At 41.5% G+C, this 16,839-nt stretch overlaps 1 protein-coding gene across 1 annotated transcript in view; it reads left to right on the top strand.

The window, feature by feature from the left end:
• The window catches only part of TMEM164 (transmembrane protein 164), a 95,033-nt gene that overhangs the window by 44,450 nt on the left and 33,744 nt on the right, over window positions 1–16,839 (top strand). Inside the window, exon 2 of the mRNA XM_030575374.1 lies at window positions 9,830–9,879. Within this exon, the coding sequence (XP_030431234.1) occupies window positions 9,830–9,879 (50 nt within the window). The remainder of the gene's footprint in view (window positions 1–9,829; window positions 9,880–16,839) is intronic.

Below are 16,839 nucleotides of genomic sequence, written 5' to 3'. Positions count from 1 at the left end.
TGGAACGGAGTTCTTTTAGCACAGAATCCTCTCCTCATATAGCGATCGGATCCAGTACCTCCCGTGTGGTCCATGCTGGAGCTCTTTTTCGATTCTCAGGAGACTGCATTGTTACCTGTGTTGATGAGCTCTGTGTGGTCACCTGTGCTGATCAGAGCTCCACGCTGGCCAAACAGGAAATGAAATGCAAAAGTTCGCGGGGCTTTTCCTATCTACCTGGCCAGTGCATCCGAGTTCAGATTGCTGTCCAGAGCGGTCACAGTGGTGCACTGTGGCATACCGCCCAGAGGCCAATACCGTCGATTTGCGGCCACACTGACGCTAATCCGATATGGTAATACCGATTTCAGCGCTACTCCTCTCGTCGGGGGAGGAGTACAGAAACCAATTTAAAGAGCCCTTTATATCGATATAAAGGGCCTCGTGTGGACGGGTGCAGTGTTAAATCGGTTTAACGCTGCTAAAATCTGTATAAACGCATAGTGTAGACTAGGCCTAGTGCTTTGTACATGCAAGCAATGAGTTACTGGGTAACAGCTTGACTAGACTTCGATAAAAGGGGATGGCATTAGTGCATGCTAGCAAATATGTTTTGAAAGGGTTCTGTGGACCAGACACATTGACTCGAATATGTGCTTAGTTGATTGAGTAAAAGTCTAGGGGCATGTGTGGAGCCTAAACGTTGATTTGACCAGATTAATACCTGTTAAAATGTACTGCCTTGTCCGCACTAGGCATCTAGACTGTTAGCTAGCACAGGTGTTAATGTCACACTGGTCTGCCTAATCTTGACAGGCTGTAGTGGTTAGAAGAGGGAATTTGATGTTGGGTTCCATGCCTGGCTGTGTCACTGATTCAGTAGGACACTGAGCAAGTCATTTATGTTGTGTCTTGGTTTATTCTGCTGTACCATGGAGCTGTTGCCTGCTGTAAGGACAGGTATCAAGTTGTTGGTATGTGAGTGACTATGGCAGTGAACTATACTGCTAGTATGGGAGTGGGTATATAAATGCCTGTCTTTAAACCTTTGAGGATATCCAGTATAAACTAGATATTTTCAGAAGAGTGAATGGATAGCAAGCCGAGGGTACTTATGCTGACAGTTACAATTTTAAAACCAATCCTATGATACCTTTCTTTAGAAATCTGACACGTGGCTGCCTATACACTATCCCAGCTCTCTCCCAGGAGGCTGTGAAGCTTACTCTGTTAAGCACTTTGGATGCTTGGGTGAAAGATGCTATAGAAGTATGTAATGACAGGAGACTTGTAAATAAATAATGTGTCTAAACATGTGTTTTACATCCATTATTTTAAAATGTTCATATTGGGCATTCTAGGTAAATCCCTTCCCGATCTTCCCAAAAATGCAGGTCACATACACATTGCTTTAAAAGGTCAGTCCCAACAAAAAGACTTGCAAAGCTAAAAATATCAAAGAGCTCAGTAACCCCCATAAAGCCCTGCAGCTCTGTCTCCTGCTGAAGAGCTGACCTGAAAACCAGAATCAGGACATTCTGTTCTTCTGTATTTACTTAAGAAAATACTTCTTTACTTGCCTCTATTGCAGTGAATGTATTTTCTAATAGATCTATATGCCCAGGCTGGGAGATCAATCTTTGTAATTGCTAGAGTGACGGAATTGTTTCACTAGATGACATTTCTTGTTCTTCTCTGGTGGAAGTTGGCCATCCTACAGAGAGCTATGTTACAACGTTTCAAATACTTTTAAGTAATTGGATCTTTCTGCAGTGTGTGCCACAGTAGGAAATGGCTGGTCCAGTTGGTGGCCTGTTTTTCTTTTGGCAATTGTTTCCCATAGACAAAGTGCAACCACACACTTGTAGTATTATTATTATTATTATTATTATTATTATTGTTTGTTTTTTAAGATTAAGGGAAACACCAAACAAAAGTGAAGACCATAACAGGATTCAAAAGAGAACTAGATAAATTCATGGAGGATAGGTCCATCAATGGCTATTAGCCAGGATGGGCAGGAATGGTGTCCCTAGCCTCTGTTTGCCAGAAGGGTCTGGAATGAGCAACAGGGGATGGATCACTTGATGATTACCTGTTCTATTCATTCCCTCTGGGGCACCTGGCACTGTCCGCTCTCGGAAGACAGGATACTGGGCTAGATTGGCCTGTGTTCTGACCCAGCAGGGCCGTTCTTATGTCTCTGTCTGTTGCTTGCTTTAAAAATGGCTCTTCAAAAGACACTACTGTGCAAGTGTGATTCATCCCTCTTAAGTAAACGGTGATTACTAGCTCAGTGATTATAGCCCCAGTGCTGCAAGCCCGTACTCACATGCTTAGCTTTGAACACATGAGTAATTCTATTGGCTTGTATAACTGCTTGCAGGGTCAGGGTCTTGGTGTCTAATTATATGGTTTAGTATGCTTTATTGGTAAATTAAAATACAGACTGTGCATAACTAATCAAAGTAGAAATTAACCCAATTGACCGAAGTGAGCCATTTTGACCTCTCACATAGATAACATGCATGTAAAAGAAGTTTAATATTTGTACATATTCCTGTCTAAATTCTACTGTCCTTTCCCTTTTCTCTGATGTTTTCTCTAATCTTTCATGAATGATTGGGCTTCTACTATTTTAACCAACCATATTAAACTGTTAATGTGTGAACTGTATGGCTGTGACAACACTAATCAGCACAGAATACCGAGTCCTTCTTTAAAATAACAAAATAAGAAATACTCTCTGCAAGCTTTGGAATATCTTGTGGGTGACGGTTAAACTCACAAGGTTGTACCATTCGATCGGTCAGAGAATCTGTCCTTGGCCGGTAGTTGTTGACAAAATGTTCTTTAGAGCAGTTGTCATAATATAATTCCCAATTCTGAACCTTAGCGTCCAAAATATGGGTACTAGCATGAATTCCCCTAAGCTTAATTACCAGCTTAGATCCTGCAGTGCTGCCACCAATCAGGACTTAGGGTAGAGTGCCTGATAAACTCTGGTCTCCCCCAAAACCTTCCCTGGGGACCCCAAGACCCAAATTCCTTGAGTCTCACAACAAAGGGGAATAAATCATTTCCCTTCCCCGTCCTCCCCTCCAGGTGTTCCCTCCCTGGGCTCCTGGAGAGATATACAGATTCAAGCTCTGTGAATCTAAACAAAGGGATTCCCCCTTCTCTTTTCTTCCTCCCAGATCTTTCCCGCCCTGGGTACACTAGGAGATCACCGTGATTCAAGCTCCTTGAATCACCACACAGAGAGGAATGATACCTTCCCCCATCTCTTTTCCCTTCACCCAGAGGCAATCCAGATTCAAACTCCGTGAATCTAAAATAAAGAGGAAATTCACTTTTCCCTTCTCCCCCCTGCTCTCTTTCCCTTCTCCCCACCAATTCCCTGGTGTACACCGACTCAGTTCCTTTGAGCCTTAACTAGGAGAAAAAAATCAGACAGGTCTTAAAGCAAAGCTTTTAATTAAAAAAAAAGAAAAAAAAGTAAAAGTTTATCTCTGCAATTTAGATGGTAAAAAGTTACAGGGTCTGTCAGCTTATAGAAACTAGAAAGAAGCCTCCCCCCCAGCAAAATACAATTTAAAATACTTCCCGCAAACTACACATTGCAAATAAAGGAAAACAAATAAAAAGACTATACCGCCTTTCTACCTTTATACTCACAAAATTGGAATAAAAGATTAAAGAACCTGTAGGTATGTGTGGTCACTCTCAGAGCCCAGAGAGAGCAAAGCAAAACCCAAAAAATACAAACTAAGGCTTCCTTCCACCGAGATTTGAAAGTATCTTGTCTCCTGATTGGTCCCCTGGTCATGTGTTTGGTTCCCTGTTTGCTAACCCTTTACAGGTAAAAGAGACATTAACTCTTAACTATCTGTTTATGACAGCAGTGGTCCCCAATGTAGTGCCCGTGGGCGCCATGGTACTCGCTGAGGCATTTATGTGTGCCTGCCTAGTGCTCAGCAGGGGAGAGAAGCCGTGGCCCAGCACCTGACGGGGACAGAGAATTCAGGCTGCGAGCACAGTGTTCTCTGTTCCTAGCAGGCACGGGGCCCTCCTAGTGCCCAGCAAGGGAGACAAGCCACGGCCCCGCGCCTGCCAGGGACAGAGAATTGCAGGCTACGATGTTCTCTGTCCTCACAGCTTCTCTCCAGCTTCTCTCTCCTCTCTGAATTCATATATTATGTTATATTAAATATGATGTTTTTTGTATTATTTAAAGTACAAATACAAAATGAGCCTTGAAAAATTGTTGGCGTCCGCCACACACTTCTGAAAACATGAATGTGCTACTGGCCACAAAAAGGTTGGGGACCACTGCTTTAGAGGATTGTTAACTTCTGTCATTTGGGAAGTTATCCCAGGGGTCAAAACATCAATTCACTATCCCCATTAGGTGAGACCTGCATGTAAATTAAACGTGTGTTTTATTTAACAGGCTTCTTATGAGGCTGGAGAAAGACCATTCCCTATAAGGTGATGAGTACCCTGGAGTCTCACTGAAGTCAGCAATATTGCCAACCCCATACATTAAAAAAATCATATTAGCATTTCACCAGTGAGTTGATACCTTTGAAGAAATGTCACCTTTTTAACACGTATGAGTTAATGTGAGAACAAGCAAAATATACATCTTATAATATTGGAAATAACTGCTATCTGCATACCAAACATAGTGTGTAATCTAATACTAGTAGTTTGATTAGCTGGAACCTTAGCAAGTGAAGGAAAAAATACCCACACTGGTAAAAATGTAAGGATCATCCATCCATTCATACTAGGATAATAAGGATCATGCATAGAATATTCAAGTATGTCCTTTGAGTATCTTTGCATTATACCTTGCATAATGGATCCTTGCATCATCCCTGCTTGATTCTGGCATATTGATAATATGGATGGGATAGAACTACCTTATTTCAGTGGCTGCTCCCACTCTGTCACCCTGGCCCTGGAGCTTTTTGGAGATTTGTTTGATGTAGGTCAGATTTGCTGTCAGTTCTTTGTGGTGGTGATAGTGGCGATGTCTGTCTTTCTCACCTGCAGAAGGGGAAGACACTAACTGGGTGCTGAGGTAACTGGGTTGGCACAAACTGAATATTTTTTCAAGTTGGCAGATTTTCAGACTAGAACCTTTTAGTTCTCTGAGGCATTTTCTTGGTTTTGTTAGGGGCACATTCTTACAAGGTGTGAAGTGGTTAGCTGCTCTAGAGGGATTGAGGCTAAATCCATCCTCCAATCCCCCTACTACAAATCCAGCTCCTTGGCAGGTGCTCAGGCTCTAACCTAGTGCCTTTGCCATGTTGCACCATATTGATTTTAATATGCTCTAGAGATATGTTAGAAAATGGCTGCTGCATAATTTAATAGCTTATTTTTGTGTTCTAACAAGTTTGAACTAAATGGAAGAACCTTAACTGTGTATTTATTTCAATGCTGGGGAAAAGTCCCGGGGCAGGTCTAGATACTATACTGATGCAGAAAACACACTATTTGTGGAGTGGTCACAGCAAGCTTCTCTTCTCCACTGCCTCATCAAAGTCTCACTGCTAGAGTTCAGGTAACATAGTCTAGTTTCTATTGCCAATTCATTTTGTGGCCTCTGCTGAACTACTGAAATCTCATTCCTGGCTGAGAATGCCAACAAAGCTGTTATAGTGCCTAGATATTCTTTGAAAACAGTGCATGATAGAGCCCACTTAAATTAAATGAATTTCTTTGTTTAAAAAGAGGAAAGTTTGTTACATAGAAGCTTAAATGTTACATTAAAAGAAGGCTCCTATTGCAGTATGAAAAAATCAGTCCTTTCCCACAAAGCCTTTGGGTCCAGGGGACCCACCACCCTTTTGTTTTTACGCTCTTCTCTAATCATACTCAAAGTGCAAGATTCAGATTTGGATCCAGACTTTAAACACCCCAAAGTTTCTGTGTACTGCACTGTTTTTGTATATGTATAATGTTGCTCCCTAGTGTGTGGTCAACGGAGAGACAGGATAAAAGATCTACAGCTGCTATCTGTTGAGAGAGTGCTCCTTTAGCTCAAGTGATAGAGGTCTTTGCTTTTGGTGTTTAAACCCCAGAGTTCTAGCCTCAGGTGATCCCACGTATAATATGCCCGGATTGTCACTCTGTCAGTGTCGCTTTGAAACCTAGCATGTCTGAGTGGGTGTGAAGCAATGGAAATAGCAGCAAGCATGGCTGAGACTCTAAACAAAAAGAGCTATCACCAGGCTCAGTCATCACATTTGAGGTGTTACTGTCCAGTTTTTAAGTTCTCAGCCATTTTGACTTTATGAATTACGCCTGGGCAGAATGATTGACCAAGTTACCACACTTGTGCAACAGCATGGCTTTTAGCTACTACTGTGTTACCTGGCACTTTACAATCCAGAAAGCTCTATAAACTGGCATTTCTGATCGTCCTTGAAAGTCTGTTTTATAGCCCGGTTGGTGCGGGCCCGGCAGGCTCCCTACCTGACTCCGCATGGCTCCCCAGAAGCAGTGACACGTCCTGGCTGCTCCTAGGTAGGGGGGTGGGGGGCATGGCAACTCTGTGCACTGCCCCCCACCCTGTGCGCTGGCTCTTTAAGGTTTTGGGTTTTTTAAATGTCTTGGGATAAATTTAAAATGTGTCTAACTGCTTTGCTCAAGAACTCTCTTCTGTCTGTGTCACTTTTTGTAACATGTCAAGATTGCTGGGGTAAAATAAGATAAAAGGCCACGGAGCTAGTTTAGTATTTTAATATTTTCCTTGTGCAACATGAATATCTTTGCAGTACAGACAATAAGTTAATGCAGCCACTAAACCCATTTTGAAAAGCTTAATTCAAAGCAGAATCTGCCTAATCCTTCATGGGTGTGTGTGTGAGAGTGTCGCCCCCCCTACAGGGGCTATATGCTACGCAACTGTACACAACTGATATGCGGGAATATATTTAAGAAGTATGCTCCTTTTTTTGCCTCTGCACACAAAGCATCAGTTATTGGACTGTTCCTATGCAGCCGTTGGATTAACTTGCTCATTAAGCTAATGAAGTGAAATGATTTGCTTTTTGAATGCAAGAAATTCTGATTTGGTTTTGAGGTCTCTTGGTAAGTAAATGTCTTGAGGCCCTTTCAGTTACATTTAATTGATACCTTTTTTGTACTTTGAAACCACAAACATTCTGTCTGCTGACTAGGATGAGATTTTTAATGCTTCAAACAGTAACTGGGACTGTTTCACTTGATCGAATGAATGAAGCAAATAACTTGGGTGAGTGAATAATCCAGTGTATGTTACCCTGTTAAAAACCTGCATTGGAATCCAAATATTCACTGTATCAATAGCTGTCTGGTTAAAGTTTCACTTTCAGACTCTAATGCTACAGTTCACCGTATTGTGTTACTTAACCTTCCCACTGTTGCTGTTGCTTGGACATGGTCTAGTAGTAATTAAATTGAACATCTGCCAAGTGCATGTACCAGGCATGTCCTGCAGCACTGCAGAGAGGTATGTTTGCTGAATATACCTGATATTTCACTTTGAGTTCCTGGCATAGAGTAATTTGATATTTGGAGTACTGGCCTGGCAACAGAATAATTCATTGGATCCTTCTTTTAACCAAATATAAGAGATTTTCTACTGATGCTTTCTATTCACAAGGGCAAAGTAATGAAGCTGAATTATTTTTCAGTCCAAATTATATCTAGATCTTTCTTGGCTAGTTTGGTGATTGTGTGTGTTGCACCAGAAGGCACTGGGCGATAAAATGTGATTCTTCTTTCCACTAGCAGTATTAATCACTTTATATCCTGGTTAAGATTTGCTGATGCAAAATATTTGATTAATTGAATTTGAATTCCAGCACCAAGGGATGATGACTTCAGAACTAGTAGATGTCATCCTCTCATACCTAGTTTTTATTCATAGATTGGAACAGAGAAAACAAGGTTTCCTGCTTTTTTCAACTCCCAATTGTTTTATTAATTGACTGAACTGAATTAATTCTCAGAATAAACTGAGATGAAAATACTGTTATTACACCTGCAGAATAGGCTACTTATGTCAAAAGCTGGTTTAGAGACTCAGGTCCTAGGTGACTTGTCAGTGACTTCTGTTGTCAGATGTCACCGGTGTGGTGCTCTGCTCTGTTCAATGTTGATAAGTTGGCCGTGTGTGTGTGTATGTTCTCCTGTGTGCTGTCCCAGCTCTGTGCAGATAGCTGGCACAGCAGGTCTCGAGCAAACCGCCCAATGACTACAGACTCCGATTAAGGTACAAAGGCACCTGGCCAGGTTTATTGCCAAATGAAACAGTCTCTAGCTCCGCAGGTCAGATGTCTGTAGTTCTGCTAGTAGGTATGTGCTCCCTGACAATGGACCAGCTCAGTCAGTGACGGGATTCTCCACTGCCCCCTAGGCCAGACAAAGGCATCCACTCAGGGATCCATTCTTATACATGGGTACAAACAAGTTACACGTCACTCCTGACATATTGAGGTACAACCCCTCTGTGTGTTGGGGTGCTGCCTCTCTCCTACTACATGTTGGTTTGAACAAAGAAGTCTATCCATCATATTATCCGTCTGACCCTGTCTTTTAGGATGGGTCAGCCTGTTCCTCGTTATTTCTGTGGAATGTGTTTGTACCGGACAGTTCTGGTGCCATCCTGGTCCATGTTTATCCTGTTTAGTGCTTGATACCCTTTAGATATGTGTATACATCCAATTAGCAGCCTTCTTCTTGCCAACTTTTGGCAGCAGGGCCTGCCTCTGGCTCACAGCCTAACTTTGCTTTATGTTAACAAAGTCTTGACCATTCCTTTGGTTCAGGCCTCATACCAGGCCTCTGATAACAAGGGTTTATGTTTCAGGGCCTCATCAACAACTTTCACCAGTTGAGTAATTTGACTTTATTTAAAACTTGGCAGAAAATGCGTTCTACTTAATGTTACATTTTTATTTAATTTAAATCATATTAATATATTATAAGAAGGCTAGGCCTTAACATAGGTTGTCAATTTAAAGTTAAATTAATTTGATTTTCTTTAAAAAAAAAAAAACAACAAAAAACAAAAAAACCCTATTGTTAATTTAAATAAAAAATCCAATTTTTTTTTGCTCTTAAAAATAATCATTTTTTACCCACCTTGCCTGCTGTTCCATTATCATTGCATTATCCTTGGTCTCAGGAAATGTATATACATTTACTGCTGCAGTTCATACCAGTGCTTTGGAAAGACAGTGGTCACTTTTAGACATGTCCGTGCCTTAGATAACTGACTTCAGTATTTGCCACCGCTTCCCTCAGTTCCCATTGGCCGGGAATGGTGAACCGCGGCCACTGGGAGCTGCGAGCGGCCATACCTTCGGACGCTCAGGTAAACAAAGCGTCTTGCTGCCTGTCAGGGGCTTACCCTGAACAAGCCACGAACCAACTTTGGGAACCCCCGACTTAGCACAACAGGGCCTTGCTGCCGATTGGAGCCCTGGCAGCTATCACAGTAGAAATAATTAATGACGATGTTGTTTTGCTCTTGTACAGCAACAGTATTTGAGGAGCTCTTGTAATGGAGAGCACTCGAGATGGACTGGACATCAGACTTGAGCACTTTGCACTTGGGGAAATGAAGTTTTAGATGTCACTTTTGCTGCTCAGATCTGTCTGCAGGTGGTGTGGAATCTTTAGCTTGCTAATGCTTTTAAACCCTTTCCTGGTACAAAGACCTACTGCAGCTGGAGCAGTCTGTCCAGTCGGAAGTTATATGTGACATGTGGGAGAAGGAGAGAAATGTTGAGGAAGTAAATTTTAAAAAAATCATACCAATAACCAGCTTTTTTGTTTTTTGTTTCAGATTTTTCTCCTCACCTGTCCCCCATGTCGTGGTGCAATGGTTCTGTTCAGGTAACATCTGTTCTCTCTCTCACTGCTTTCCTATCTATTTGCATAATGTATATAGGTTGTAATGCTTTATGACCTCAGCCATGTTTTAAAATTTATACATCTAGGTTGTGTGTGTCATGTACTGTAGCCTGGAGCTGGCTGGAATGAAAAGTAGAAGACTGTCTGAAAGTGTACATGACTTAAATCAGGGCTTGTTGCCATGCTTAAACTTGTTTCGGTATTTTGAGGGTTTTTGGTCTCTCTAACAATAGGCAATGGCTCACCAAACTCAGTGGTGGATGCAGGTATTCTTGCACTGATTAGATTCTGGGCTTGTGTAATCTACATCACATCTCTTATGCCCTTTGATTATCTCCCCCTACCATTTTTTAAAATGTATTAATTCCTCTGTCATTCTGCTGGCTCTATAGGATTAACACATTCTAAATGCCATAAAGAGAGAGTTCAACATCAAATAGCTGCACCAAAATTCTTACCAGTTGCTCAAACAGGTTAACAAATATTTAAAGCTTTATTTCTTTAAAAAAAATATTTAAAGCTTTATTTAAAAAAACAACAACATGACTTACTGGTGCTAACTTGAAAGGTGATAACAGTACCTGAGGCAGTTTTTGCAGTAGCTCTCAGTTTCCAATAAGGAACTCAGTGTGACCCAGTGGATGCAGAGCTCTAGACTGGGCTTTGTGAGACCTATGTGCTAGTCCCAGCTTTGCCTCTGGTTTGATGAGTAACGTGGGAATGTCACTTCAGTTCAGTTCACTGTGCCTACGTTTCCCTATCTGTAAAATAATGTAAATTACCTCCATTTGTGAAGTGCTTTGAGATCTATGGATCAAAAGCACTGTATTTGAGCTATGAATTGTTGCTGTTACTTAAGATGGAAGCAGTAAGTTACCGAAATGCAAGACAATGACATTCTTGCAATGATTAACATCACCAAATTTAAATCCCAATAAGTATTGATCTCAAAATCCAGGTGTGCAGAGTCCTGCCCCTGTAAAATTCCTTCTTTTTTTTCAGAGGCAGGTCCTTTGTAATTTTTTATGTATTAGAGGAGTTCACCGTTGATTGGAACTCACTCTGCAGGGCAAGAGGAATTTGAATGGGCTGGGATTCTGTGGGTGTGTCTACACTGCAATTAAAAACCCCGTGACTGGCCTATGCCAGCTGACTCAGGCTTGTGTGGGCTATTTAATTACACAGCGTAGACATCCATGTTTGGGCTGCAGCCTGGCCTCTAAGACCCTGCGAGATGGGAGGATCCCAGAGCTTGGACTGCTGCCTGAGCCTGAACATCTACACTGCAATTAAACAGCCCTGCATCCTGAGCCTCATGAACCTGAGTCAGCTGGTACAGGCCAGCCACAGGTATCTAATTGCAGTGTAGACATAACTTATAGCAGTTGAAAGGCAATGAACCTGATTCGTTGTTGCTCCATGCAGCCAGCCTAATGAAGCCACGAAGATACAATAAGGGATTCCTGGGAATTTCACAGGGGAGTCTACAGCAGGCATAGAGTTGCTGTGGCATTTCACACCTCCTTCTGAGGGAGGGAGCATGTTCATAGCTGTATCTTGCTAAGGCAGCGGCCCATCTTCTCCTGTGGGCAGCTGGGTGCAAATTAGAGAAACCAACAGGCTACTCTATCCTGTGCTAGGGTCCACATCAACCTCTGGCAGCTCCAGCTTAGGAAAAGTGAAAAGTCACTTTTGCTCCTCTCCTTCTCTGTCATTAGGGCCAAGCTCAGCTAGGACTGTGGGATTAATTTGGCTTCATGTTTTCTCTAGCATTGTATTTTTCAAAGTACAGATGGAGAGTGATGTAATGCCCATACTCTCAACTAACTGTTTTTATTGGGGGACGGCGGAGGAGGGGAGGAGAGTAATGGGAGGAATTATTTTTGCCTATTTTCTTCACTCAGTGGAATAATTTAACTCTTTAAAGGAAATCAGCGCCACTGCCATAGATAATGTCTCTTCAGAGGCTTTCTGATTTGTGCTGATTTTCTATTGCTACATGAAGAGAAAAATAAAACTTTCTCTTACCAGTGTCCGTAACTGTTACAAGCCTATTTTGAGTCTAATCTGGTGTGAGGTTACGCTATAAACTCATGGGGCACGACTTTGATATACATAAGGAGCTTGCAAGTATTCCTGTTGGATAACAATAATACTTAGCATTAGTGGTGTACAGTGCCTTCCATTGGAGGATCTCAAAGGACTACCTGCATTAATCTGAGCCAGGCTTGGCAAATATTCTCAAAGCTCTTTACAGAGTTGGGTACTTCACTTTCTCTTCATTTCACAGACGGTGAGACTGTGGCACAAGAGAGGCTAAGTGACTTACTGACGGTGGCATGGAGAGTTGGTGGTGGAGCCAGAGCTTTCAAAATGAAGTGGTAGTTCTTAGTCGTCCTCCTTACTTGGGACGTTCCAGCACAATAGTGGGATAGTGGAAAGAGTTAATAAAGTGATTTTGCTGCCCAAACTATAAGCTTTTCTGTTTCTCAGCACCCAGTACTTGAGTACTGCTAATTATTGTGCAAGTGCCTGCACAAAAAATGCTCACCGTGAGAGTCATTGGACACTGCACTTTTAATAAATGGGAATAGGGTTTCTAAATGCTATATTGACTCTAAGGGAATCTTGTATGTGGATAACTTGCAGCAAATTCAAAAACAAAATGCAATCAGGAGAAGAAGGTGAATGAACACTGTATGGATTCTATTGTGTGGTCTTGGGCGTACCATATTAGGCAGAAGCTACAGCCTCTTGTTTCAGATATGCGAAATACATGTCCTCTGCCAACAATCAGCTCTATAACTGATGCCTGAGATTCTGTTTCCTCTTGCAATCTCCATCTTGATGTGTCCTGACCCCAGTAAAACCCTGCCTCCTGAGAGAGAGGAAAAATTAGAATTTTAATTTCATAGCTTGTGTGTCAGTTTGGAAGAAGTGGGGACTCTGAAAATTAAGTGGTACAAGCAGAAGGAATTTTTAAAAGAGGAATGTGGGTGGTCTACTCTTTGGAGGGCTGTCTGTGCTCTAATGTCCAGATGTCAGGCTGCTTTATTGAATTTATGATTATCTTTTAATATTATAATAGAATCTGCTTACACTTGTGCACGGTCTGTCTCTTTTCCTTTTGGCATATGAACATGTAGACTTTCTTAAGGGGACACTGGCTTTGGCTCTTGTATTGCTGAATACAGTGCAAAGTCTAATTTTAAAAAAAACCTTTGATTTCCCCCCGTTTCAATCAAAACTGTTTTTTCTTTTTAAAAATGAAAACCACCCTTTTTCCTGGGTCTGGTAATAGCTGTTCCTGCACACTGATGTGCCTGGTATGGTGTGGTTTTTAAAATCACAGTAACTGATTTATGGAGCGCTTTGCAAAGACATTTTTATTTTAATTGAACATTGTCCCTACAGAGTCCAAAGGGAAAGAATATGTGCAATTAGATTATCCCTTACAATATGTCACTCAAGAGAACCTATAGTGATAAATGCAGTTTCTATGTTCTTTAGTCAAGGTTATTAGAACTGTTAGCATGAATTCTTGTGAAATTTCCATATTCGTTTGATTGATAAAATAGCATGTCTTTGAACCCTTGCTATATAAGCCTAAATCCTGCAGTTCTTACTCCTTGACTTCACAGGAGTTCTGCCTGAGTAAGGATGGCAGGATATTGCCTGCAGAGATAAAAGGTAACGTGTTTATAATGAAGCGACTGGATATGTTAAAAGTGGACAGACCAAATAGCCCAGATAGGATTTTAAATGAGTTTGTCCAGGGGACTGTGTGACTTGAGATTTGTAAGGGGATACAAATCCTTGTACCCCATAGTCATTGTTTCTGCTCCAGCTCAGTTTGGGTAAGGACTGTAAAACCTCACTTTCTGATGGGTGTGGTGGCCTGTGTGAAATGAAGTCTAAGTTTTCTTAGTCCAGTTTAAGTATTTTGAAATGTAAGAACAAGAAGTTATTGCATTTCCATGTGGCTTATTAGTGCATTAATTGACTACAGCCTCAATCTCTGTAGTACCTATATAAAACAATTGCTGAGAACTCTTAGATGCTTTTAGTCAATGTGATAATGAGCAGAAATTCCAGCCTGTGTGTGGCAGCCCACCTTAGAGTAAAAATATAGTACTGGCTTCCAGATGGCTGAAATTTTGTTTTGGTTTCCAGTGATACATACGTTCCTACTATTTAAGCCAAAGATGTGAGCTCAAAAATGATTCTACCTTTTGGTCATTCACCACCATGTTATCTCTGGCTTGTATGAATGTCCTTATTTGAGAATCCGGGATTCTTCTTGTAATGAGATTTTAGCATTAGCATTTTCAGCAATGGGTCTTGCGGGCTTATCTCCTCTGCCTCTTTTTGCTCACAGATCGAGATAAGCTTGTTGGTGTGAAAGTTTGTCCTGTTCCTGAAATTTAATTATGTATGTTACAGTAGCACTTAGAGTTGCTCAACATAACTGGGTCCACACTGTGGTAGACTTATAGTGTAAACACAGTAAAGGACAGCCACTATCCCCAAAAGCTTACTATCTAAATAGCCAGAGCATGAGGGATGATTGCAGTGAAGTGACCTGGCTCTGCCAATGGTGCCTCAAGAGTATAACCAGGTCTCCTGAGTCCCATTCCAATGTCCTGTGCATTCAAAGAACTTTCTCATAAATTTGAGGTCAATATATCTTTCTGTTTAGTAACTTAACTGTTTGTTCAGAGGGAGAATGGCAAGAAATGGGCCAGGCAAGTAATGGCTTAGGAAAGAACGCTAACAGATAAAGTTTATGACTAAAACATCAACCGAGGAGCAAACCACAGAAATTGGATTCTCTTTCATGTGCTGGTTATAGCATCAGACTTACTCCATCTTGTGTCTTGTCTGTTGTACTCTAAAGCAGTGGTTCTCAAACTTTTGTACTGGTGACCCCTTTCACATACCAAGCCTCTGAGTGCAATCCCCCCTTATAAATGAAAAACACTTTTAAAAATATATTTAACACCGTTATAAATGCTGGAGGCAAAGCGGAGTTTGGGGTGGAGGCTGGCAGCATGCGACCCCCCCCCATGTAATAACCTCGCAACCCCCTCAGGGGTCCCGACCCCCAGTTTGAGAACCCCTCCTCTAAAGTATGTTTTTTCATTTTTTTTGAAGCAGTCAGTGTCTTTTCTAAGGCAGTGTGTTTTAATATACAAGTGTTAGAGCCTGAAATCCCCTCCACAAGTATCTAGAATGATACAAACAGGTGTTCCAGATATTGTACCAATTGCTCCTTGTAGGTTAAAAGGACTGAAATTTAGGCTCTTTCTATCCTATTAGTGGCTGGCTTTTTATCATAGGTATTTCAGTGACTCCTTATTACCATAATATTGGACAGTCTCTAATGCATTTATCCTCACAACAATCCTATGAGGAACTTTTATTTCCAATTTACAGAGGGGACCTGAGGCACAGAGACACTAAGTGACTTGCCCAGAAAATCTGTGGATGGAGCAGGGAATTGAATCCAGGATTCACGAATCCCAGGCTAACACCCTAACTACTAGTTAGTCTTTCCCTGCATAGCTCATAACGAACACTGTGTTTTAAAGTGCTTAAACTTTCTTCTGTATTTGCCAGACAGGGATTGTTAATTCTCATTTTTGTTGTGTTTTAATACATGCTAAATAAGATAACTGTAAATTTTAGTGTAGATGCTTGAAGCCAGTGGTTAAACATGACAAGGAACAGACACATAGTTTGGCACAAAGTTTGTGTAGTGTCTACTCTAGAATTTAGTCATGTTAATTAACAAGTGTTAAAACACAACTAAAAATTAAAGTTTAGATATAGCATGTATGTCTACACTGCATTTTAAAACCCTGGCAGCGAGTCTGAGTCTGGGTCTACAGACTCAGGCTTGCAGGACTCATGCTATTGCACAAAAACCAGCAGTGTAAACATTGCAGCTCTGGCTCTGAAGACCAGGGATGGGAGTGGGCTCATGCACAGGGGTGAACTAATCTCTAAATGTGGAATCAGGGAGGAATTTCCCCCCATAGTTCATTGACAGGATCTCTCTTGTAGCTGAACAAGGACCCTTTGCCTGGATTAGGTGGGCTTCTCTTACTTGGTGATCACTTCTGCAGTTTCCCGCAACAGGCACTGGTGGACCTTCTATCCTTCCCATTTCTCTTTGTTAGCCAAGTTGCAGGCTTGCTTGCAAGTCCCATTTCTCCTGCTTCCTGTTCCTTCTCACGAAGTGCACCATTGCCCAAGAATCCTGGTATCCAGCCTAGGCAGCTACAGTGCTCTGCTCCACTTCAGACCTGTGGTTCCTATTGTTTTCTTTGAAGAAATTTTGGGAGAGGAGAAAATAAACACAGACTCTGCATTCATTCTGGAACAGCAGAGATTACTCCTGTGAAAATAAACACAGACTCTGTTTGTCCAGGAGGGCTTGAATTCACTTGTAATTAAAACGGTCTAAAGATGTAGTGAATTTGTAAGCAAACATAAGTGACTTTCCAAAGGTTTATTGGGGCCTGGTTTTAACTTTATATTTCTGCATGACAGTCATCCCTTGATACTTATCTTTTTTGTTTCCATGCATAGGAATGTCAGATTGCCTCTTCCTAAATTTTGGATTGAGCTGGGATCCTGCATGACTGAGGAGAGCACACTGTGCTTTCAGTCAGCATTTGTATTCTCTTGAGTTTTAGTTGGATATACAAGAGGACTATTGAGGACTAAGCCTTGATGAACTGAGATTTTTGAGAGAACAGAACCATGTACTCCTTTTGTGAGTGAAATGCATACTAAGCTCAAGGATCTGCTCATTTCTCTATCAAAATACAATCTTACAGCAATGCATGCTTGGATTCAGAGGAATGTGCTGGCTGTGTTAGCCTTTTTGCCACTAGCTTGCCCATTTCAGCATGTTAATATCATGATTACCAGGTA

The sequence above is a fragment of the Gopherus evgoodei genome, chromosome 9 (genome assembly GCF_007399415.2).
Source record: "Gopherus evgoodei ecotype Sinaloan lineage chromosome 9, rGopEvg1_v1.p, whole genome shotgun sequence".
NCBI lineage: Eukaryota > Metazoa > Chordata > Testudines > Testudinidae > Gopherus > Gopherus evgoodei.
The sequence above is the reverse complement of the archived record's forward strand: the minus strand, read 5'-3'. Positions and strand labels throughout refer to the sequence as shown.